Below are 23126 nucleotides of genomic sequence, written 5' to 3' on the forward strand. Positions count from 1 at the left end.
AGGACCATACATGGCTCTGACCTTCCTCTGGAAGCAGCAGAACTGTCCAATCAGATCTCCTTGGCCAGGGAATATCTCTTGTATGCGTCCTTACACTATATGCTGTGCTTACAGGCGCAACTGCCATCACCGTCCGACAGGCACTGTGGCCCAGGGATGGTGAACAGACGTTGCATCCAAAAAGTGACAACAGCAGCAGTCTATTCCTTGTGAATCCCCCAAATTTTTGAATGGCCTTTTCTTAAAGGGAACCTGTCACCCCCAAAATTGATGGTGAGGTAAGCTCAGTCATCGGGGGCTTATCTACAGCATTCTGTAATGCTGTAGATAAGCCGCCGATGTTACCTGAAAGAGGAGAAAAAGATGTTAGATTATACTCACCCAGGGGCGGTCCTGCTCCGATGGGTGTCTCAGGTCCGCTCGGCGCCTCCTATCTTCAATCCATGACGTCCTCTTCTGATCTTCACACCGCGGCTCCGGCGCAGGTGTATTTTGTCTGTCCTGTTGAGGGCAGAGCAAAGTACTGCAGTGCGCAGGCTCCGGGCCTCTCTGACCTTTCTGGTACCTGCGCACTGCAGTACTTTCCTCTGCCCTCAACAGGTCAGACAAAGTACACCTGCGCCTGAGACACGGCGTGAAGACCAGAAGAGGTTGTCATGGAATGAAGATGGGAGGCGCCAGAGCGGACTTGAGACACCCATTTGACCAGACCGCAGCGGGACCGCCCCTGGGTGAGTATAATCTAACGTCTTTTTCCTATTTCAGGTAACATCGGCGGCTTATCTACAGCATTACAGAATGCTGTAGATAAGCCCCTGATGACGGTGAGCTTACCTCACCATCGATTTTGGGGGTGACAGGGTCCCTTTAACAATCCTTTCAAGGCTGCCGTTATACCAGTTGCTTGTGCACCTTTTTCTACCACACTTCTTCCTTCCACTCAGCTTTCCATTAATATGCTTGGATACAGCACTCTGTGAACATCCAGCTTCTTTAGCAATGACCTTTTGTGGCTTTCCCTTCTTGTGGAATGCCTTCTGGACATCTGTCAAGTCAACTGTCTTCCCCATGATTGTGGAGCCTACTGAAACAGACTAGGTGACCTTTTTAAATGCTTAGGAAGCCTTTGCAGGTATTTTTTGTTAATTATTCTAATTTACTGAGATAATGACTTTGGGGTTTTCATTGGCTGTAAGCCATAATCATCAACATTAACAGAAATAAACACTTGAAATAGAGCACCCTGTTTGTAGTCACTCTATATAATGAGTTTCACTTTTTGTATTAAAGAACAGAAATAAATTATCTTTTTGATGATATTCTAAGGCTATGTTCACACGTAGGAAGGTGGCTGCAGGTTCTCCCGCGGGTTTTCCCGCAGCGGATTTGATAAATCTGCAGGGCAAACCCGCTGCGGTTATCCCTGCAGATTTATCGCGGTTTGTGATGCGGGTTCCGCTGAGGGTTTATCCTGCACTGGTTTTACTATTGATGCTGCATATGCAGCATCAATAGTAATGTTAAAAATAATTATATACTCACCCTCTGACGTCCCGATCTCCTCGGCGCTGCAGGCGGCGGTCCGGTTCCAGAGATGCTATGCGAGAAGGACCTTCGTGACGTCACGGTCATGTAACCGCGATGTCACGGTCATGTGACCGCAACGTCACCGCAGGTCCTGCTCGCATAGCAAGCCTGAGACCGGACGGCCGCGTGCAGTGCTGGGAGGTGAGTATAGCATTATTTTTTATTTTAATTCTTTTTTTTTTTTTTTTTTTTTTACACAAATATGGTTCCCAGGGCCTAGAGGAGAGTCTCCTCTCCTCCACCCCGGGTACCACCCGCACATTATCCGCTTACTTCCCGCATGGTGGGCACAGCCCCATGCGGGAAGTAAGCGGATCAATGCATTCCTATGGGTGCAGAACCGCCGCGATTCTGCACAAAGAAGTGACATGCTGCGGGTTGTAAACCGCTGCGTTCCCGCGCGGTTTTTCCCGCAGCATGTGCACAGCGGTTTGCGGTTTCCATAGGGTTTACATGTTACTGTAAACGCAATGGAAACTGCAGCGGACCCGCAGCTGCAAAATCGCCGCGGTTCCGCGGTAAAAACCGCAAAGTGTGAACATGGCCTTATTTTGTGAGAAGCGCCTGTGTGTGTGTTTGTGTATACATGCAACGCAACGTAACATTTGTTTTTGCTCCCATTTTTCATGATCTGAACTAAATGATATAAGACTCTTTCTATCTTATTAATCTAAATCTGTGTTAGGGAGCACTTCTCCTTTGCTGAGATAATCCATCCACCTCACAGGGATGGAATATGAAAAGGGATGGAATATGAAAATGTTGATTAGATAGGAGTATTACACAGGTGTGCCTTAGGCTGGCCACAATAAAAGGCCAGTCTAAAATGTGAAATTTCTCCTTCGCCTCATTGGGGGACAGAGACCATGGGTGTATGCTGCTTGCCACTAGGAGGCTGACACTAAGTTAACACAAAAAAGTTAGCTCCTCCTCTGCAGTATACACCCTCATGCTGGCTGCCAGAGAACCAGTTCTTGCTTAGTGTCCGTAGGAGGCACATGGGTCAGGTCTTCAGACCGAAAGATTTTTATTTTATTTTTACATTTTTACCAATTTTTACATTTTTCCAAGTGGGATGAAGGGGCGACGGATCCTTTCAAGGTTCCGATCTCCCCGAACCATCAACAGGCGAACACGGAGAGTGTCGCCTCTCCGTATCCTCTCCTGCAACGTGGAATGCCAAGCCTGGGCTGAATTTTTTGGGTGACTGGTCCCTTCTAAGGCACCGATCTCCCCATACTCCTAACAGACGAGCACATGGAGTGTCGCCTCCACGTATCCTCTTCAGCAGCCAAGCCTAATGCCAGACATTTAGCCCTGTCCCATCCTAGGGGATTTAACCCCTTGGATGTAGAGTGGACACTTTTTTGGCATCTGAGCAGCCCGCACTGCACCACCACTGTTAAAGTGGATGGTACAAGGAGGCGGATGGTCCCTCTCCACCTCCCTTCTAAAGGACAGTGGATTGAAGGTTTTACCCCTTATCCCTGTACCGTCCAAACCAGCAGCAACACAGGAGGACCTGCAGCAAGCTGCCTTCACTGCCCCCTTCTCCAGGTAAGTGCCAGGGCTGGAGGGCTCCTTTCAGGTGGTCTGGGGTGGCATTGGTTAAGGGGGACCCATTTTGACTGCAGGGGCCCCTTCCTGCATCGGCACCAGCCAGCGCCGCAAATTTAGGCCCTGGCTTCGGCCCTGTACTAGGCTGCAACCCCTATCTCCGCCCACACGATGACATGATGCAGAGGCTCCGCCCACGAGTCCTGATGCTTCTCTCACAGCACGAGAAGCACCTCGGAGATCTCGGGGCCATCTTTCTCCCCCCAGACCGCCTCAAGACACACTGCCATCAGAATGGAGGTCCCGGAAGCAAGTGTTCTCAGCAAAGGGGCCACGCAGTTGGTGAAACACATGAGGAGCAGGACACAGACCTGGGTAAGAGAGCGCTGCATTATACATCCTACTCCCTGCTGTAACCCCTTTTCTCAGCTTTATCCCTTCTCAGCAGCACCTATTACTATAGGGCCACATTGAAGGGTACATCATGTCCCAGCCTAAGGCATCTAAAAAGTCTAACAAGACTATGGCTATATTTTTTACTTCATGCTTCTCCTGCCAGTCTGCGTTTCCTAAGGCTCAGAGTTCGCTGCTCTGCAATGCCTGTGACCCCAACTGCACTCAGGAGCCCTCCATCGCCACTGAGCCCAGTGTACCTAGTCCCCCTGTTATGACCTGGTGGTTAGGAGCACCCGGCACGACCTGATAGTTAAACTCACACAGGACAAGCTCTGGGATGTGGGAGCTCTGCTGACCGCAGGCCCTAATCCTATCACAACAACTAGAAATAGCCGTGGAGCGTTCCTGACTCTCCCTAGACGCCTCTTCACAGCCTAAGAGCTAGCTAGCCCTAGAGATAGAAAATAAAGCCTACCTTGCCTCAGAGAAATTCCCCAAAGGAAAAGGCAGCCCCCCACAAATATTGACTGTGAGTAAAGATGAAAGTCACAAACGCAGAAATGAAACGGGTTTCAGCAAAGGGAGGCCAGACTAACTAAACAGACAGAGGATAGGAAAGGTATCTTTGCGGTCAGCACAAAAACTACAAAAGACCACGCAGAGTGTGCAAAAAGACATCCGCACCGACTAACGGTGCGGAGATGCCACTCTGCATCCCAGAGCTTCCAGCTAGCAAGACAAAATCATGATAACCAGCTGGACAAGGAAACAAAGAACAAATAATAACTATCAGGAACTTAGCTTCTGCTGGAGAAGACAGGTCACCAGAAAGATCCAAGAGCGAACTGAACCAATGCAGAAACATTGACAGCTGGCATGGAGTAACGATCTGAGTGGAGTTAAATAGAGCAGCCAACCAAAGGATAAACCACGTCACCTGTGTAAGGAACCTCAGAAGCAGCAGCTTCACTCACAGCCACCAGAGGGAGTCCATGGACAGAACTCGCCGAAGTACCATTCACGACCACAGGAGGGAGTTCGACAACAGAATTCACAACAGTCCCCCTGAGTGGGCAATGTCTCAATCCATGGCTACGCTGGCCAAAGCGATTGAATCCCTCCGTGATCCTTTGGGGGACCGGAGCGCTTGCAGGACTGATTTAGTCTGATCCTCCCCAAACCAGAAGCAGTCGTTAGCAGGGGCCGAAAGCACTCTAGAAGCCGTCAGGCACCTAGAAAACTGATCCTTGGCACAACTCTTGACCAGACACGTGCCTTGTTGCCTCAGAGCTCTGTTTCTCGTTCTCCGTCTCCAGAGGTCACTAGCAAACACGAATCTGATGGTTCCTTAGATCTGGATTCACCAGATTTTCAGAACACAGTGAATTCGCTGATTGAGGCTGTCAACCAGGCTTTAAAGGTTGAGGATGATTCCGGATCAAACCGTGTCCTTTAAGAGGACTAAATGCTCTCATAAGGCATCTGCTATTCATCATGAATTTAGAGCCATAGTTAATTGGCACAAAGAATGCCCAGATAAACGCTTCACAGGACAAAGTATCCTTTTTCAGCTGATCTGAAAAAAGATTGGGCTAAATCTCCGGTGGTAGATCCCTCAGTATCCCGCCTAGCATCCTAAACTCCCCTGTCCGTGCCGGATGGCTCATCCATCAAAGATCTCACAGACCGTCAGATAAAAAGTTTGGCTCGCTCTGTCTTTGAAGTTTCAGGTTTGGCTCGCTATCCATCCTTTGCCGTAGCTAAGGCAATGGTTTTCTGGTCAGAGACCTTAGCTACTTCACTTCGGAGAAGTAAACTTCCTCCTAAGGCAGCACACCTTGCCAACCAAATTTCCTGGGCAGGCGATTACCTGGTACATGCATTCTTGGATGCGGCCGGTTGTGCTGCTCAGTCAACAGCCAATGCCATCACTATCAGAAGGACATTATGGCTCAGAGAGTGGAAGGCGGACTCTGCATCAAAAAGTCACCTCCCTTCCTTATCAAAGTGGTCGCCTATTTGGAGAAAAGCTGGATCATCTTTTTTCTGATGCTATGGGAGGAAAAAGTAAATTCCTTCCCCAACAGAGACTTAGGCGTCCCTTTTGGAGACAGCAACAAATCCATTTCCATTCCTTTCGCTCCACTCCAGGCTGAGCCACTACCACTACTTCGTCTGGTTCATGACGTTCTCCACGAAGGGATGGAGGAGCTTAGGTGTCATACAGACCTAACCAGCATTGGAAGTCCCGACCCAAGAAGTCAAGACCTAAAGGTCCTAAGTCTCAGATTTTCCTCACGCTGACTACCAGTGCTATCTGGTCGACACCGGAAGAGTATTCGACCTCCTACTTCTCTTTCGTCGGATCTGGCTTTCCATCGTCTCCAACTGGTGGGTCAGAGATCTGGTATTGTCTGGATACAAAATCGACTTTGCTATGCGCCCCCTTCACGTTTCTTTCCCTCCCGTACTGCCTCTTCAGAGGCAAGGTCAAATGCTTTCTCCCAGGCCATAGACGCAATGCGTCACGATGGCGTCATTGTCCCCTTCCCAGAAAGCAAAAGGTTTCAGGGTTTCTATTTGAACATTTTCATCGTCCCAAAGAAAGATGGAAAGCTAAGACCCATACTAGACCTCAAACTTCTAAATAAGTTTGTCATGGTCCATCAATTTGGCATGGAATCTCTGCGCTCAGTTATCACTTCCCTGGAAAAGGGAGAATTCTTGGCCTTAATCGACATCTGAGACACTTACATATTCCAATTTTTGCCCCTCACCAGAGATTCCTCTGCTTCGCAACCAGCATTTTCAATTCACGGTCCTGCCCTTCGGCCTCGCCACAGCCCCCAGAGTCTTCACAAAGGTCATAGCGGCTGTCATGTCCATCCTACACTCTCGGGGCTTGATCATTCTGCCCTATCTGGACGACCTGTTGATCAAGGGTCCTTCTTTCCACAACTGCGCAGAGTTCATTTGCATAACTTGCGATACCCTTTCTCGCCTGGACTGGCTGATAAACTTAAGCAAATCCTCTCCTGTCCCAGCCCAACAGATTTCCTTTCTTGGAATGTCCCTGGACTTGTTGGTAATTCTCCCTCCGGACAAAGTCTTAGCCCTTCAACAAGGAGCCCGAGCGCTTTGTCAGTCTTCCCCTTACTTTATATGGTTTGCAATGAGGGTACTAGGAAAGATGGTGGCTGCAATGGAAGTGGTCCCTTTTGTCCAACTGCACCTTCGTCCCCTACAACATGCCCTTCTGGCAGTTTGGGACAGAAATCGGTTCTCTCTCGAACGCAGGGGTCACTTGTCCCTGCAGGTCAGACAGGCTCTCAGGTGGTGGATGTTGAACTCTTCCCTCAACCAGGAGAAGTCTTTTCTACCCGTTCAATGGCTGGTGGTGACTACCAATGCCAGTCTTTCAGGCTGGGGAACAGTCTTCCACCATGACACTGCTCAGGGCCGCTGGTCAATTCAGGAACCAAAGCTACCCATCAACATTCTGGAGATTCGTGCTATTTGGCTGGCCCTGCAACAGTTCCATCATCTTCTATCGGGTCACCCCATCCGTATTCAATCAGACAACGCCACGGCTGTGGCATCCATCAATGCATCAATCCTGTCGGTACCCACAGCAGGGTGGCCATGTCCAAGGTAACTCACATCCTTCGATGGGCAGAGAACAACCACTCAGTGATCTCAGCGGTGCACATTCCAGGAGTGGAAAACTGGACGACGGACTTCCTCAGCCATCAGGGTCTCGCCTCAGGGGAGTGGGAGCTTCATCTGGAAGTCTTCAACCAAATCTGTCTTTGCTGGGGGATCCCAAATGTAGCTTTCATGGCGTCCAGACTGAATACGAAGGTTCCCCACTTTATAGCAAGGTCTCTAGATCCAAGAGCCTTCGGTGTTGACGCTCTGATTCTTTCGTGGCGCCAATTCTGCCTTCCGTATATTTTTCCACCTTTTCCGTTACTCCCCAGAGTAATCAGGCAGATCAAGGTGTAAGGAGTCCCAGTGATCCTGGTCGCTCCCGATTGGCCATGCCGTGCGTGGTTTGCAGAGTTGGTACACCTCATCGCCAACATACCCTGGAGGATGCCGGATTGGCTAGATGTGCTCTCCCTGGACCCAATCTACCACCAGAACTCAGGGGCCCAGTGTTTAATGGCTTGGCCATTGAATCCTGGGTCTTGATCAGCCTGCGTTTTCTCAACAGGTCATTTCCACTATGGTTAGTGCCCGTAAACCCATATCTGTTTGTATCTATCACCGTACCTGGAACACATTTTTTTCTTGGTGCAAGGATTGTTGTCTTTCCCCTCTCGTCTTCTCAGTTCCCACCATTTTAGAGTTCTTACAGGCCGGTCTGGGCTCTGGTCTGGCAATCAGCTCTCTCAAGGGCCAAATCTCCACTCTATCAGTCTTATTAGAGAGATGCACCACATCAAAACTTCAGGTTAAGACCTTTCTTCAGGGGTATCACACGTCGCTCCTCCCTATCGCATGCCTTTAGAGCCTTGGGACCTCAGCTTGGTGCTAAGTGCCCTTCAGGAACCTCCCTTTGAACCGCTTCAGGACATTTCGTTAGTTTTTCTGTCCTGGAAGGTTGCCTTCCTTGTGGCAATCACATCGATCAGAAGAGTTTCGGAATTTGACGCCTTATCCTGCCTGGCGCCTTTCCTTAATTTCCATCAGGACAAGGTTGTCCACAGGCTGTCCCCATCCTTTTTTGCCAAAGGGCGTTTCGTCCTTCCATCTTAACGAGGACATTGTTCTTCCTTCCTTTTGTCTGGCCCCTATTCACAGGGTTTAAAGAGCTCTCCACGCTCTGGACCTGGTCAGAGCTCTGCAAAGGTATTTCTCAAGCACAGCATCCTTCAGAAGAACATATGCTCTGTTCATTCTCCCAGAAGGTCACAGGAAGGGTCTTGCCGCAATAGCCACAATAGCCAGGTGGATTCATTCCACCGTCCAGGAGTCCTATCGAGTCAGAAGTCACCCCTTCCCAGTGGGGATCAGAGCACACTCCACTCGGGCGGTGGGGGCTTTTTGGGCATTAGGCGATGGCGGAGCAGGTCTGTAAAGCTGCGACTTGGTCCAGTTTACATACGATCACAAAGCACTATTATATTCACTCTCAGGCTTCAGCGGATGCGAGTCAGCAGTGGTGCACATTAAGGCAGTTGTTGCATGAAGCCTAATACTTTGTATTGTTTTCCCACCCAGGGACTGCTTTGGGACGTCCCATGGTCTGTGTCCCCCAATGAGGCGAAGGAGTACTCACCGTAAAATCCTTTTCTCTGAGCCACTCATTGGGGGACACAGCACCCACCCTGTTAGCCTAATGACTTATATGGCTTTTGCCTGCTCTTTTAAGTTGACATGTTGTACTCTTCTATGTTGTTACTGTTTGTTCCTACTACTTTTGCACCGAACTGGTTTTCTGGGAGCCAGCACGAGGGTGTATACTGCAGAGGAGGAGCTAACTTTTTTTGTGTAAACTTAGTGTCAGCCTCCTAGTGGCAAGCAGCATACACCCATGGTCTGTGTCCCCCAATGAGTGGCTTGGAGAAAAGGGTCTTACGGTGAGTACACAAAAATCCCTGTTTTACAGTATTGGGGGTCCAAAAACCAGTTAGTATCTGGTGTGATCACCATTTGCCTCACGCACTGCAACACATCTCCTTCGCATAGAGTTGATCAGGTTGTTCATTGTGGCCTGTGTCAGAGTATATGAGAAGCAGACTCCAATTAATATGCAAAGAAAAAAGTTGCCTTCAGTTAGCCCATGTGGCAATGTTTCTGTTCACAGAATCTTTCTCAAGGCTTTCAAGAACCTTTCTCAATGTACATATTCTGTAAATATACGAGGAAAACTGTGACCTATGTACCTATTTCATTTACATTGGGCAGATGTACGCACAGATCAATTATATAATTTACATTTCTTACATCTACTATAAAATTGTCTAAGGGTCACTTCCGTCTTTCTGTCTGTCCTTCTGTCTGTCTTTCTGTCACGGATATTCATTGGTCGCGGCCTCTGTCTGTCATGGAAATCCAAGTCGCTGATTGGTCATGGCAAAACAGCGACAGGCACAGTCCAGAAGAAAATGGCGCTTCTTACTCCTCGCAGTCAGTGCCCGGCGCCCGCATACTCCCCTCCAGTCACCGCCCACACAGGGTTAATGCCGGCGGTAACGGACTGCGTTATGCCGCGGGTAACGCACTCCGTAACCGCTGCTATTAACCCTGTGTGTCCCCAACTTTTTACTATTGATGCTGCCTATGCGGCATCAATAGTAAAAAAAAATGTAATGTTAAAAATAAAAAAACCTGCTATTCTCACCCTCCGTAGTCCGCTGAGCTGCTCGCGCCTGCCGCCATCTTCCGTTCCCGGCGATGTATTGCGAAATTACCCAGAAGACTTAGCGGTCTCGCAAGACCACTAAGTCATCTGGATAATTTCACAATGCATCCTGGGAACGGAAGATGGCGACAGCCGCGCGTGTATCGCCGGAGCTTCGGTGGATCCCAGGGGGTGAGTATATAACTTTTTTATTTTAATTATTTTTTTTTAACAGGGATATGGTGCCAACACTCCTGTATACTACGTGGGCTGTGTTAGATATCGCGTGGCTGCTATATACTACATAGTCAGTGTTATATACTATGTGAGCTGTGTGATATACTCCGTGGGCTGTGCAATATATTACGTGGCCACTTATATACTGCATGGGCAGTGTTATATACTACGTGGCAGCTATATACTGCGTGGGCTGTGCTATATATTACGTGGCCACTGTTATATACTACGTGGGCAGTGTTATACACTACGTGGCTGCTATATACTGCGTGGGCTGTGCTATATATTACGTGGCCAGTGTTATATACTGCGTGTCCTGTGTTATATACTACGTTGCCTGTGTTATATACTGCGTGGGCTGTGTTATATAGTACGTGGCTGTGTTATATACTGCGTGGCCACTGTTATATATTGTGTGACCTGTTTTAACGCATCGGGTATTCTACAATATGTATGTATATAGCAGCCACATAGTATATACCAGGGGTGTCAAACTGCATTCCTCGAGGGCTGCAAACAGGTCATGTTTTCAGAATTTCCTTGTACGGCACAGGTGATAATTTAATCACCAACTCATTATTTGTGTAGGTGATTAAATTATCACCTGTGCAATACAAGGAAATCCTGAAAACACGACCTGTTTGCAGCCCTCGAGGAATGCAGTTTGACACCCCTGGTATATAGCACAGGCCACGTAGTATTTGCTATATACTACATGGCTCCTATATACTACTTGGCCTGTGCTATATACTATATGGCTGCTATATACATACATAAATACATATTCTAGAATACCCGATGCGTTAGAATCGGGCCACCATCTAGTAGAGTATAGTGGTCTTGTATAGAAATTATACATACCTGGGGTATCAATGTGGCTTTCAAAAAATGCAACTGGGTCCTTTTTCAAACCTATACGCTCCTTGGCCTGGAATAAAACATTTCATTATCCTAAATGAGAGGTTATTTTTGGCGTAGAGAATTTTGATAATTTTACATTTTGCAATGGGCTGGTGCACAGTCTAATACATATCCATACACAATAGAGTGCAATGTATTCATATAGAAATGGAAAGAAAAAACTCCATATGAAATTGGAGGAAACTGAAGATACAATGAAGACCCTATGCATTTCCTTGGGTGTCCAGTTTTGTTGAGGATGTAGATAAAATACAGTTGTGTGCATGAGGCCTTAGCACACAACTGTATAGTCAGTTTTCAGTCTTTGGCCTGACCATGTAACTTTTCCTAATAAAACCTGTTCTGGGCAGTGCTTAATACACTATCAGATTATTCTTTTAAAAGCTTTGCCAGATTTCAGGAAAAGTAAATCTCCCATTTTGATCCTGGAAATGTATTCTTTGCTTTTGGCACAGGATGCAGATACTGATGAAAGTGGCCGGGAAGTGGTGGCCATGTGCTGTGGGACACCACTTTTTCTAGGCTAGTCTAGCATAGATGACAAATTACTCAATTTACCCAATCTACTGTGAACACACTGAAAATGATCCTTATGAAACTTGCTCATTTTGATTTTTTTCTGAGGCACAACTAATTTCCATATAGGTAAGCGCCAATTGTGAAAAAGCAAATATCTTTCATGGCTTATGGACATCCGTTGTACATGTATAGTGCAAGTCAGGAGTGTGTGCATGAAGCAAGTTTAATGGTGATTTCGCCCACACACCCAGCAGATAAGGGCTGGATTATGTAGATTTTTTGACACTGTATTTTTGCTGCATTCTCTTGCAATTCCATTAAAGTGGATATGATTTATAAACATCTCACGCTCTCTGTGCTTATTATTTTTCAGCATAAACTTCCCTGTGGTGCATGTTTCAAGCATCATTCTATACGCCCATTGGCTGTCATAATTTAAAATGACAAAATTGTTTGGTTTTTTTTGTAGCCGCAACACCACAAAAAATGCTGTAAGAATCTATCAAAATCTATCTAGCCTAAAAATTGGCATCAATAAAACATCGTTTCACCCTGCAAAAAATAAGGCCACACAGCTCCATCACCTGAAAAATGAAGATGTTACAGGCCTCAGAAAATGGCAGCACAATTTTTTTTTTAGTGTCCTAATTATTTTTCATCACGAAAATAAAAAAACTGGACTATTTTGGTATCGTTGTATTGGTACCATTTAGGAGAATCATATTTCTAGGTCATTTTTTCCACACAATGTATTTCGTAAAAACAGTTCCCAAAAAAAAACAAAGTCAGAATTGTGGGTGTTCTTTTTGCAATTTCGCCATACTTAGAATTTTTCAGTATACTAAGTGGTAAATGAGTGATATCAATCAAAAGTACAACTCATCCCACAAAAAAATAAGTTGTCGTACGTATATGTGGACAGACAAATAAAAATGTTACGAGTCTTGGAGGCAAAAACGAAAATACATAAACAAAGATTAGACGTATCGGGAAGGGCTTAATATATACTCTGCATTCCAAATTATTGTGAAAATACTACTTTTCTTTAATTTCCCTAAATGGTCATTGCAAATGAGTCAGAATAACGTTCAAATCATCAACCATTAGATAAATAAGATCTTATTGGACAGGCCCCCCAATGATAAAAGGATTTTTTTTTTTAACTAAAAAAAACTCAAAATGCTCTGTTCCAAATTATTATGCCCAACAGAGTCTTCAAACATTTTATAGGTTGTAAAGACCTGAAAATTATAATTTGTTGAATTTTCAGCATTAGGAGATCACATTTACTGAAGTCAAAAGCTTTTTACATTTTTTTTGCCCATACAGACCCAAAATATTAATCCTTTTGCTGGAGAAACTGCGGTCTTCTGGGCAACCTACTTCACATTTTCTGGCGTTGTCCAAAAGTAAAACATTTTTGGAAGCAAGTATCATTACATATAGATATTGTACTTAATAAGCATTTTCAGATTGCTCCTCAATCTGCTATTTTATCAATCGATCTAGATAAGATTGATCCTTTAGTTCGGTTTGTCATTATTCATATTTTCCTGGTGGTTAAGAACTCTCTTGGACTACACTGGAAAAATCCAGAAGTCCCTAAATTCTCCGAATTTCTGGAAAAAATGCATTTACACAGCTCATTAGAATGATGATTTGCTATAAACAGTAACGGCCTTACTAAATATTCTAAAAAATTGAATATTTGGAATAATCTGTTTAAGAAATCTTAAAATCTTAGGTCGTAATTTTACTGGGCTTTTATCCTCAATTGCAATATCCAGTTGTAAAACTTATTTGATGACCTGACCTAAATGTTTATATAATATCTAATACTTACACTGTTGTAAATTAACATTTTCTGTCATTGTTGTTATATAATATATTGCAATATTATTGTATTGTTTCATATTTTGTAATTATAGAGTTTTCTCATTTTTGTCTTTCCCTTTTCATGTTAATTAACCTTCCCCTTTCCCGGTTTCCCTTGTCCTCTTCCCCACTTAACCTTAAACTTTAATAAAAACAATTGAAAACAAAGAAAGCTTTTTCAATCAAAAACATCTTAACAGGCTAAGTGTTAACATAGGGCTCCTTCTTTCACCTTCACAATCAGGGTCGGCTTCAGGTTTTCATGGGCCCTGGGCGAAAGAGTCCCGGTGGGCCCCTTTAACACATACACAATTTATAATGCACGAATACGGCAGAGAAATATAGGTATAGTACAATACCAAAGATTTCACATACTTCTTATATTACATTAGTGATATCTATTGTACATTCTACATTAGCTCAGAAACCGGAGAGTATAGTCCTCTATACAGAATGATGAGCCCCATATATTGCTCCAAACAGAATAATGAGCCCCATATATGCCCCCATACAGTATAATGGCCCCATATAGTGCTCCATACAGTATAATTGGCACCACATAGTCCTCTATACAGAATAAAGAGCCCCATATATTGCTCCAAACAGAATAATGAGCCCAATATTATGCTCCATACAGAATAATGAGCCTCATATAATGCTCCATAGAGTATAATGGGCACCACAGAGTGCTCCATACAGAATGAGCCGCATATATTGCTTCATACGGAATTGACCCCATATAATGCTCCATACAGTATAGTGAGCCACATATAATTCTCCATACAGTATATAATGGGCCCCATATATTGCTCCATATATAATGGGCCTCATATAATACTCCATACAGTATATGATCGGCCCCAAACAGTATACTGAGTCCCATATATTTCTCCATACAGAATGGGCCCATATAATACTCCTTACAGAATGGGTCCCATATAATGCTCCAAAAATAATTGGCCCCATAAGATGCTCCATGTATAATGGGCCCCATCTAATGCTCCATATATAATTGGCCATATAAAATGCTCCATATATAATTAGTCCCATAAGATGCTTCATACATTAGTGGCCCCATATACTGCTCCATATTGAATTGGCCCCATAAGATGCTCCATATTAAATTGGCCCCATATAATGCTCCCTATAGAATTGACTTCATAAGATGCTCCCTATATTATTGGCCCCATAAGATCCTCCATATAGAATTAGCCCCATATAATGCTCCATATATGGGCCCCTTCTGATGGTCCACATATATTGCTCCAAATATAAAAAAAAAAAAATAATGAAATACTCACCTCGTTGCTTGTCGCTGCTCTGTTCTGGACTCCTCAGCGTCTTCCTGCTCTCTGTGCTGCGACTGCTCAGGCAGAGGGCGCGCACTGGTGACATCATCGCGCCCTCTGACCTGAACGTCACAGTCAGAGCATGGAAGACACTGCAGTGCTGGAACCGGGAGAGGTAAGTATCGCAAGTGCCAGGGCCCGGAGCAGGCGGGGGGTCCACTCGCGGGGGCCGGCACTATAGTGCACCAGTGTCCCCGACTGCGAGTGGGCCCCCTGCCTGTTCAGGGCCTCGGCACTTGCCCGGGTGCTAACGCCGGCCCTGTTCACAATTCTTGCATCCTTTGAACTTGTGTGAGTTTTTGGATAGTCTTTGCAGGATGTCAGAATAGCCTCCCATAGCACCTGTTTTGATGTGAACTGCCTCCCACCCTCACAAATCTTTTGCTTGAGAAATCCAAATGTTCTCAATAGGGTTGAGGTCAGGGGAGAATGGTGGCCACAACAGGAGTTTCTCTACTTTATGCCCATAGAAGCCAATGACTCAGGTATTCGTTGCAGCATGAAACGGTGCATTGTCATGTGTGAAAATGATTTTGTTACAGATGACACGGTTCTTTTTGTACCATTGAAGAAAGTCTTTCAGTCAGAAACTATATAGTTTACTGAGGTCATTTTCACAGCAATGACCTAGTAGCTCTTTCCCCATGATTGTGGAATGGCCCAAAAATTACTCGGCCACCTCCTTGCAGATGTCGCAGCTTTGTTGGGACATGGTGACTGTTCTGTCCAGCCATATAATTGCTGTCAAGAAAGTTGTCATATTTTTTTTATGTCTCCGTTATTACAGACATTGTATTTTTGTGTGTATTAATCCTTTATATATTTCATATTGTAAGGTAACAGCACCACCTGCTGGCCGTTTAATGCATATATTCTAGTTTAATTTGCAGTGTCTTGTGGGAAGTTCCTAGGGCATTGTGGGATTGTTCCTGTTGCATTATGGTCTTATGATGACACTGTGAAGGGAACAGCAGCCATTCTTCCTCCACTAGATGGTTGCCCGATTCTTACGCATCGGGTATTCTAGAATATGCATGTCCACGTAGTATATTGCACAGCCCACGTAGTATATTGCCCAGCCACGTAGTATATTGCTCAGCCACGTAGTATATTGCCCAGCCCACGTAGTATATTGCCCAGCCACGTAGTATATTGCCCAGCCACGTAGTATATTGCACAGCCCACGTAGTATATTGCTCAGCCACGTAGTATATTGCCCAGCCCACGTAGTATATTGCCCAGCCACGTAGTATATTGCCCAGCCCACGTAGTATATTGCCCAGCCACATAGTATATTGCCCAGCCACGTAGTATATTGCCCAGCCACGTAGTATATTGCACAGCCCACGTAGTATATTGCTCAGCCACGTAGTATATTGCCCAGCCCACGTAGTATATTGCCCAGCCACGTAGTATATTGCCCAGCCACGTAGTATATTGCCCAGCCCACGTAGTATATTGCCCAGTCACGTAGTATATTGCCCAGCCACGTAGTATATTGCCCAGTCACGTAGTATATTGCCCAGTCACGTAGTATATTGCCCAGTCACGTAGTATATTGCCCAGTCACGTAGTATATTGCCCAGCTACGTAGTATATTGCCCAGCTACGTAGTACATTGCCCATTGATGTAGTATATTGCTCAGCGACGTAGTATATTGCCCAGGCACGTAGTGTATTGCCCAGGCACGTAGTTTATTGCCCAGGCACGTAGTGTATTGCCCAGGCACGTAGTGTATTGCCCAGTGACACAGTATACAGCACAGAGCCACGTAGTATATTGCACAGCGACGTAGTATACAGCATAGAGCCACGTAGTATACAGCACAGAGCCACGTAGTATATTGCCCAGCCATGTAGTATATTGCCCAGCCACTTATGTCACAGGTTAAAAATAAAAATAAACATATACTCACCTTCCGAGGGCCCCTTGTAGTTCGGTCACATGACCGTGACGTCATGGCAGGTCCTTCTCGCGCAGGGCCTGTGATGACGTCGCGGTCACATGACCGTGACATCATGGCAGGTCCTTCTCACGCAGGACCTGTGATGACGTCACGGTCATGTGACCGTGACGTCATGGCAGGTCCTCCCATACTATCCTTTGCACCGGAACCTGCCGCTTGCATGGAGCGGTCACCGGAGCATCGCAAAAGGTGAGTATATAATGATTTTTTATTTTTTTTTTATCATTTTTAACATTAGATGTTTTTACTATTGACGCTGCATAGGCAGCATCAATAGTAAAAACTTGGTCACACAGGGTTAATAGCGGCGGTAACGGAGTGAGTTACCTGCGGGATAACGCAGTCCGTTACCGCTGGCATTAACCCTGTGTGAGCGGTGACTGCAGGGAGTATGGAGCGGGCGCCAGGTGCTGACTGCAAGGGAGGGACTAATCGGACTGGGGCCGTCGCTGATTGGTCGTGGCAGCCATGACAGGCAGCTGGCGAGACCAATCAGCTACTTGGATTCCATGACAGACAGAAGCCGCGACCAATGAATATCCGTGACAGACAGAAGGACAGACAGACCGAAAGACGGAAGTGACCCTCAGACAATTATATAGTAGATGTGTCTTAGGAGAAACTACATCATTCGTGTTCTTCATGCTCCTTAAACAGCCTGCTCTAAGCATAGTTGGTAAGCACTATCTAGGTGTTATAATTATTTGTTTATCAATAAGTTTGTTGTACTAAGTAGGTAATCATCAGTTTGTACATTACCTCATGTTACTGTGTATTGCAGACTATTTGTGTTTCATGCTCTATGCAGTTATATATTCTGAAATGCTCCTATTATTGCATCCTATAGTTTCCTGTCACATCTGCAATCAATAAAATACAATTTTACAGCCTTTTTTCTTAAAGAAGACAGGGGGTTTAGCTACATGTCTCATTGCACACCCTGCTAACGTATATGAGGACAGCATAGTGACCAAACACTACTCCATCCATCTGGGATCATCCAGGGTTGCATAGCACTCATCAGTAAATAAACGGTTGTAAAATTAGTCTTCATGTATGTCTGGGACCACTGCAACTATTTCTGCTTGTGAGCACTGTTTAGTGATAGCTGAACTGTTCCTACACCTTTAGGTTCATGGGACGTCAGAGGCATCAGGAGCTTTAAATACCTGTTTGCTGCATTTTATTGGTATTTTAGCTGCTGCTCTCCTAATCTGATTCATTTGTCTGGCAGAAACCTTTCTCATATTATGCCTTTATCTGCACCAACCCATTAGTTCTCTGTATAAGCCACAAATCTGTTCAGAGAATGATGATCATGGTTAATTTTTCATGAAATATCCAAAGCATTGCACTATTTGATGGTTTTTTGCAGCAGAGATGTCCTTTATCTTTCCCATATTGCTTGAAATCTGTGGCCTGCTTAATAAAGTGAAATGTCCTTCTTAAGTCCTTTTAAATTGGACTCACCTGACAAAACTAATTATCACAGGTGTTTTGAGATCGATTTCAGTAATCCAAGGAGCCCCGAGACACAATATCATGCGTTTAAAAAAAAAAAAAAATCTTTATGGCACTTAAATCCAATTTACATAATAATTTAGAATGCAATGTGTGTAAAACACCAAGGTTACTTACTGGTAGCCGGTTTTTCCGGAGCCCATGACAGCACACCTGAGAGAGGGATCCGCCCAGTCGGGACAGGAAACCTACCGAAACAAAAGGGCGGTACCTCTCCCTCGCTTCAGTTGGTTTTCAGAGCATGAGAGGCCTCCTTGGTTAGTACACATGGTAATCCATCACCACATTATAATAATAACAAAAAAACACCCAACTAAAAGTGCGCACCAAAGGGTGACAAAAGAAGGGAGGGAATATACAGGTGCTGTCATGGGCTCCGGAAAAACCGGCTACCAGTAAGTAACCTTGGTGTTTTCCCGTCTCCCATGACAGCACACCTGAGAGATTTTTGGAGAAAGGAACACCTTAGGGAGGGACCACCGCTTGCAGCACCCTTCTACCAAAGGTAAGGTCAGTTGAGGAGGATAGATCTAGCCGGTAGTGTCTAAAGAAGGTAGACGGTGAGGACCAGGTAGCGGCCTTACAGATTTGATCAATCGATACCTCTGCTTTTTCTGCCCAGGAAGTAGCCACGGCTCTGGTGGAGTGAGCCTTGATGCCTTCAGGGATCGGGGCACCACGAGAAGCATAGGATAAGGAAATGGCCTCCCTAATCCACCTAGCAATAGTACCCTTGGATACCCCATATCCCTTCCTGCTACCCTGGAAAGCTATAAATAGTGATTGATCCTTCCTCCACTGTCAAGCGTATGAAATTTCTCTTCCCCTGGGTTCTTAGGATTATTACAGAAAGAGGGCAACACAATTTCTTGACTCCTATGGAATTTAAGAACTACTTTCGGCAGATATGCCGGATCCGGTCTGAGCACTACTCTGTCATCAAATATCTGTGTGTAAGGAGGGGAGATGGACAGGGCTTGCAAGTCACTCACCCTACGGGCTGATGTCAACGCTACCAGAAGTACTGTCTTAAGTGTAAGTATTTTTATTGATGACTCCTGCAAGGGTTCAAACGGAACACTAGTCAGAGCTTCTAACACCAGATTTAAATCCCATGGAGGAACCCTCTGAATTACCACTGGTCTAGACCTACTACACGATTTAATAAAGCGGGACACCCATCTATTGGAGGCCAGATTACAGTTATACAAGGCTCCTAATGCCGACACTTGTACCTTGAGCGTATTAGTTGCTAATCCCAACTGCAACCCCGCCTGTAAAAATTCTAAAATAGTACCCACAGGAGCTTTGTCCCCCAAAGGTTGCCCTGAAAAATCTAGAAACTTTTTCCATGTCCTGCCATATATCCTTGATGTAACTGGTTTTCTACTTTTCAACAAGGTGGAGACAAGCCCTGGTGAAAACCCCTGCCTACTCAGTAATGCCCTCTCAAATTCCAGGCTGCAAGATGGAAGCCCTTCACTTGAGAGTGGCATATTGGACCCTGAGTAAGCAGGTCCGGAATTTCTGGCAGAATCCATGGATCGGTCACTGACATTTGTCTCAGGAGGGAGAACCAAGGTCTTTTTGGCCAGAATGGAGCAATCAAAATTACTCTCGCCTGCTCCATTCTGATTTTTCTCACTACCGTCGGAATCATCGCTATTGGTGGAAACACATATGCGAGACTGAAATTCCATTGTATGTGGAGGGCATCTACTGCAAAGGGTTTTTCTCTTGGGTCTAGTGAACAGAAGTTCTCTACCTTCCTGTTGTTTAGGGTGGCAAACAAATCTATCACAGGTAGGCCCCAAGCCTGCACTATCTGTTGAAACACCCGGGGATTCAAAGACCACTCTCCTTGCCTCAGTGTTTTGTGACTTAGGTAGTCTGCCTTTATATTCTCGACTCCCTTTATGTGGAGAGCCGAGAGGGATAGTAGGTGGCGCTCCGCTAGTTGTAGGAGGACAGATGCTGACTTCATCAGGGACGGGGATCTCGTCCCCCCTTGGTGGTTGATGTATGCAACAACTGCGTGATTGTCCGACATGACCCTGGTATGATGACCCTGGAGGATGGGAAGGAAATGTTTTACAGCTTTTTCTACAGCCCACAACTCTCTTAGGTTTGACGCTTGTTGTGATTCTAAATGGGACCAAGATCCCTGAACTGAGAGTGTCCCCAAATGAGCTCCCCATCCTGAACCGCTTGCATCTGTGGTGATGACCTGGTCTATTGGAGTTATCCACTGGACCCCTGATGTCAAATGGTCTCTTATGGTCCACCATTTTAGGGAATCTGTTACCTCTAAAGAAAGGCGTAGCTTTCCCTCTAAATGCCCTTTTAACCACCTCTGCGCTGACATGACCTCCCATTGTAATTGTCTTAGATGGAACTGTGCCCATCTTACTGCGGGTATACAGGACGTCAGAGATCCCAACAGGGACATTGCCCTTCTCAATGTCATTGCGGGGTGATGAATTGCTGACTCTACAAGATTTTGAATTTTGATCAGCTTGTTTTCTGGCAAAAGACAAAGCTGTCGCCTGGAATCCAGGACTAAACCCAGAAAAGATTGCACTAGCTCCGGCATCAACCTTGATTTGGCAAGATTTATTTTCCACCCCAACCGCTGTAGCGTTGATATGACTTGTTCTATTTGTGTTTGGCAATGTGTTGATGAGTTCCCTATTATGAGGAAGTCGTCCAGATACGGAACTATAACTACATTCTGAGAACGGAGGAAAGACATGACCTCTGACATTAATTTTGTAAAAATTCTCGGTGCTATTGATAGGCCGAATGGTAGGGCAGCATACTGATAGTGCCTGAGACAGCCTTGTACATAAACCGCCACCCTTAGGTATTTTTGGTGGTCTTGATGAATTGGGACGTGGTAATAGGCGTCCTTCAGGTCTATGGCTGCCATGAAGCAACCTGGGAATAAGAGTTTTATGGCCGTATTTATTGACTCCATTTTGAAGGAGCAGTTTACTATTGACCGATTTAGATTTTTTAAATTGATAATAGTTCTCAGGGACCCGTCTGGTTTTCGTATGAGAAAAAGAGGAGAGTAAAAACCTTTTCCCTGCTCTTCCCCCGGGACCTCCACAAGAACCCGTTTTGATACGAGCTCCAGTACCTCTGCCTCCAAGGCTAGCTGCTCCTCTGGAGTCTTTCTTTGGGGCGTTAAAACAAAAGTTTGTCGCGGTGGAAAAACAAAATCTATTCTTAGGCCGTGTTCGATGACCTTTAGAGTCCAATGACTGGGGGAGATGTCTACCCAGGCTGGGAGAAAAGATGAAAGCCTTCCCCCCACCTCTGGCCTGGCGTCATTGGGAGGGCTTTTTCGCCGATGTTGAAGGACCTTTTAACATGTATCCAGATCCCCTTCTGTCTCTGGAGTCCCAATTCCTTCTATCTCCCGGGGGGCGGCCTCTACTAAATTTGCCCCTCCGAAAATAAGGCCTTCTAAAGTCCACAGGAAAACGAGGGAATCCCTTTTTCCTATCTCCTGCTTTCTCTAAAATGTCTTCCAATTTTTGACCGAAGAGGAAATGGCCGTCACATGGTATAGAACAAAGTCTATTTTTTGAAGGTAGATCCCCCGGGCATCCCTTCAACCAGAGAGCACGTCTAGCTGCATTGGATAAACTTGCAGCCCTAGCTGCCAGTCTTACAGAGTCTGCAGAGGAATCCGCTACGAAGGCAGCTGCACCTTTAGCTAAAGTTACATTGGTTAGAATTTCATCTCTCGGGGCTTTAGACTTCAGTTGCTCCTCTATCTGCTGCAGCCAGACAATAAGGGAGCGAGAGACACAGGTTCCTGCGATTGCTGGTTTCAAGCCCCCTGCGGTTGCTTCCCAGGTGTGTCTTAGGAACCCATCCGCTTTTTTATCTAAAGGATCTCTTAATACGCCAGAATCTTCTAAGGGAAGGGATAATTTTTTAGACGATCTAGCCACCGCACCATCGATTTTCGGAACCTTATCCCAAGTCTCTGAATCTTTATCCTCAAAGGGGTAACGTCTTTTAGAAGCCGAGGGAAGATTACCCGATTTTTCTGGTTTCCTCCACTCTTTTTCTATAAGGGCTTTTATTCTGGAATTGACTGGGAAGGTGCGTTTTCTCTTTTCCTCTAAACCCCCAAACATTATGTCCTCCAGGGATTTGGCCGCTTTCTCATCTTTAAGGCCCATTGAAGCTCTAACGGCTTTTACTAGCTTGTCCGTGTTCTCAGTAAGAAAGCACGGACGGCCCCCCACATCACTATCAGAAGAGGAGTCAGAGGACTTAGGAGAAGAGGAGCAGGGAGATAACGGTTCCTCCTGACCTTCCTCATCAGAAGGAGAAACCTCAGAGGCCGAAACTGGTTCAGGGTGTTTACTACCCCTTTTCTTAAGGGCTGCTTTAACAGAGTCTTGTACTTCGGCTCTGATTATTGCTCTAAGACTAGAGGCAAAGTCAGGGGTCTCTTCCTGGATAGTCTTTTGAATACAATCTATACAAAGACTTTTCTGCCACTGAACTGCCAATGGGACATTACAGAGGGCACATTCTTTATTCTTTGTCTTGGAACTAGCCTTCCTCGGCGCCTGCCAAGTAAACAGAAAATGTAGCCCATTACCACCAGGGTGACATTCACGTAGATCACTCACCACCCGCTGACCATAAAGGGTACCGGATTCCGAGGCGGACTGGGAGCACGGGGAACATTCCTCCTGGATGTCGAAGAGTCCTGAGACGTCCGACTAGGATGATTGCTGCTCCTTCCATTTGAGCGGCTATTCTTCTTAGGATGATGACGAGCAGATGTATCGCCTGATAAGGGCTCTTGCTGCTGCTGCT

The 23126-nt window shown here is 45.6% G+C and overlaps 1 protein-coding gene across 4 annotated transcripts in view; it reads right to left on the bottom strand.

The window, feature by feature from the left end:
- LOC138670161 (multidrug and toxin extrusion protein 1-like) overlaps positions 1 to 23126 on the bottom strand; it is a 142231-nt gene that overhangs the window by 3033 nt on the left and 116072 nt on the right. For 2 of the 4 annotated variants that reach the window (XM_069757244.1, XR_011319309.1), the window contains one exon: positions 10988 to 11054. The exons of the other annotated variants lie outside the window; for them this stretch is intronic. In XM_069757244.1, the coding sequence (XP_069613345.1) occupies positions 10988 to 11054 (67 nt within the window). Of the gene's footprint in view, positions 1 to 10987; positions 11055 to 23126 lie in introns of those variants that run through there. 4 annotated transcript variants of the gene reach the window in all.

The sequence above is a fragment of the Ranitomeya imitator genome, chromosome 3 (assembly GCF_032444005.1).
Source record: "Ranitomeya imitator isolate aRanImi1 chromosome 3, aRanImi1.pri, whole genome shotgun sequence".
Classification (NCBI taxonomy): Eukaryota; Metazoa; Chordata; class Amphibia; order Anura; family Dendrobatidae; genus Ranitomeya; species Ranitomeya imitator.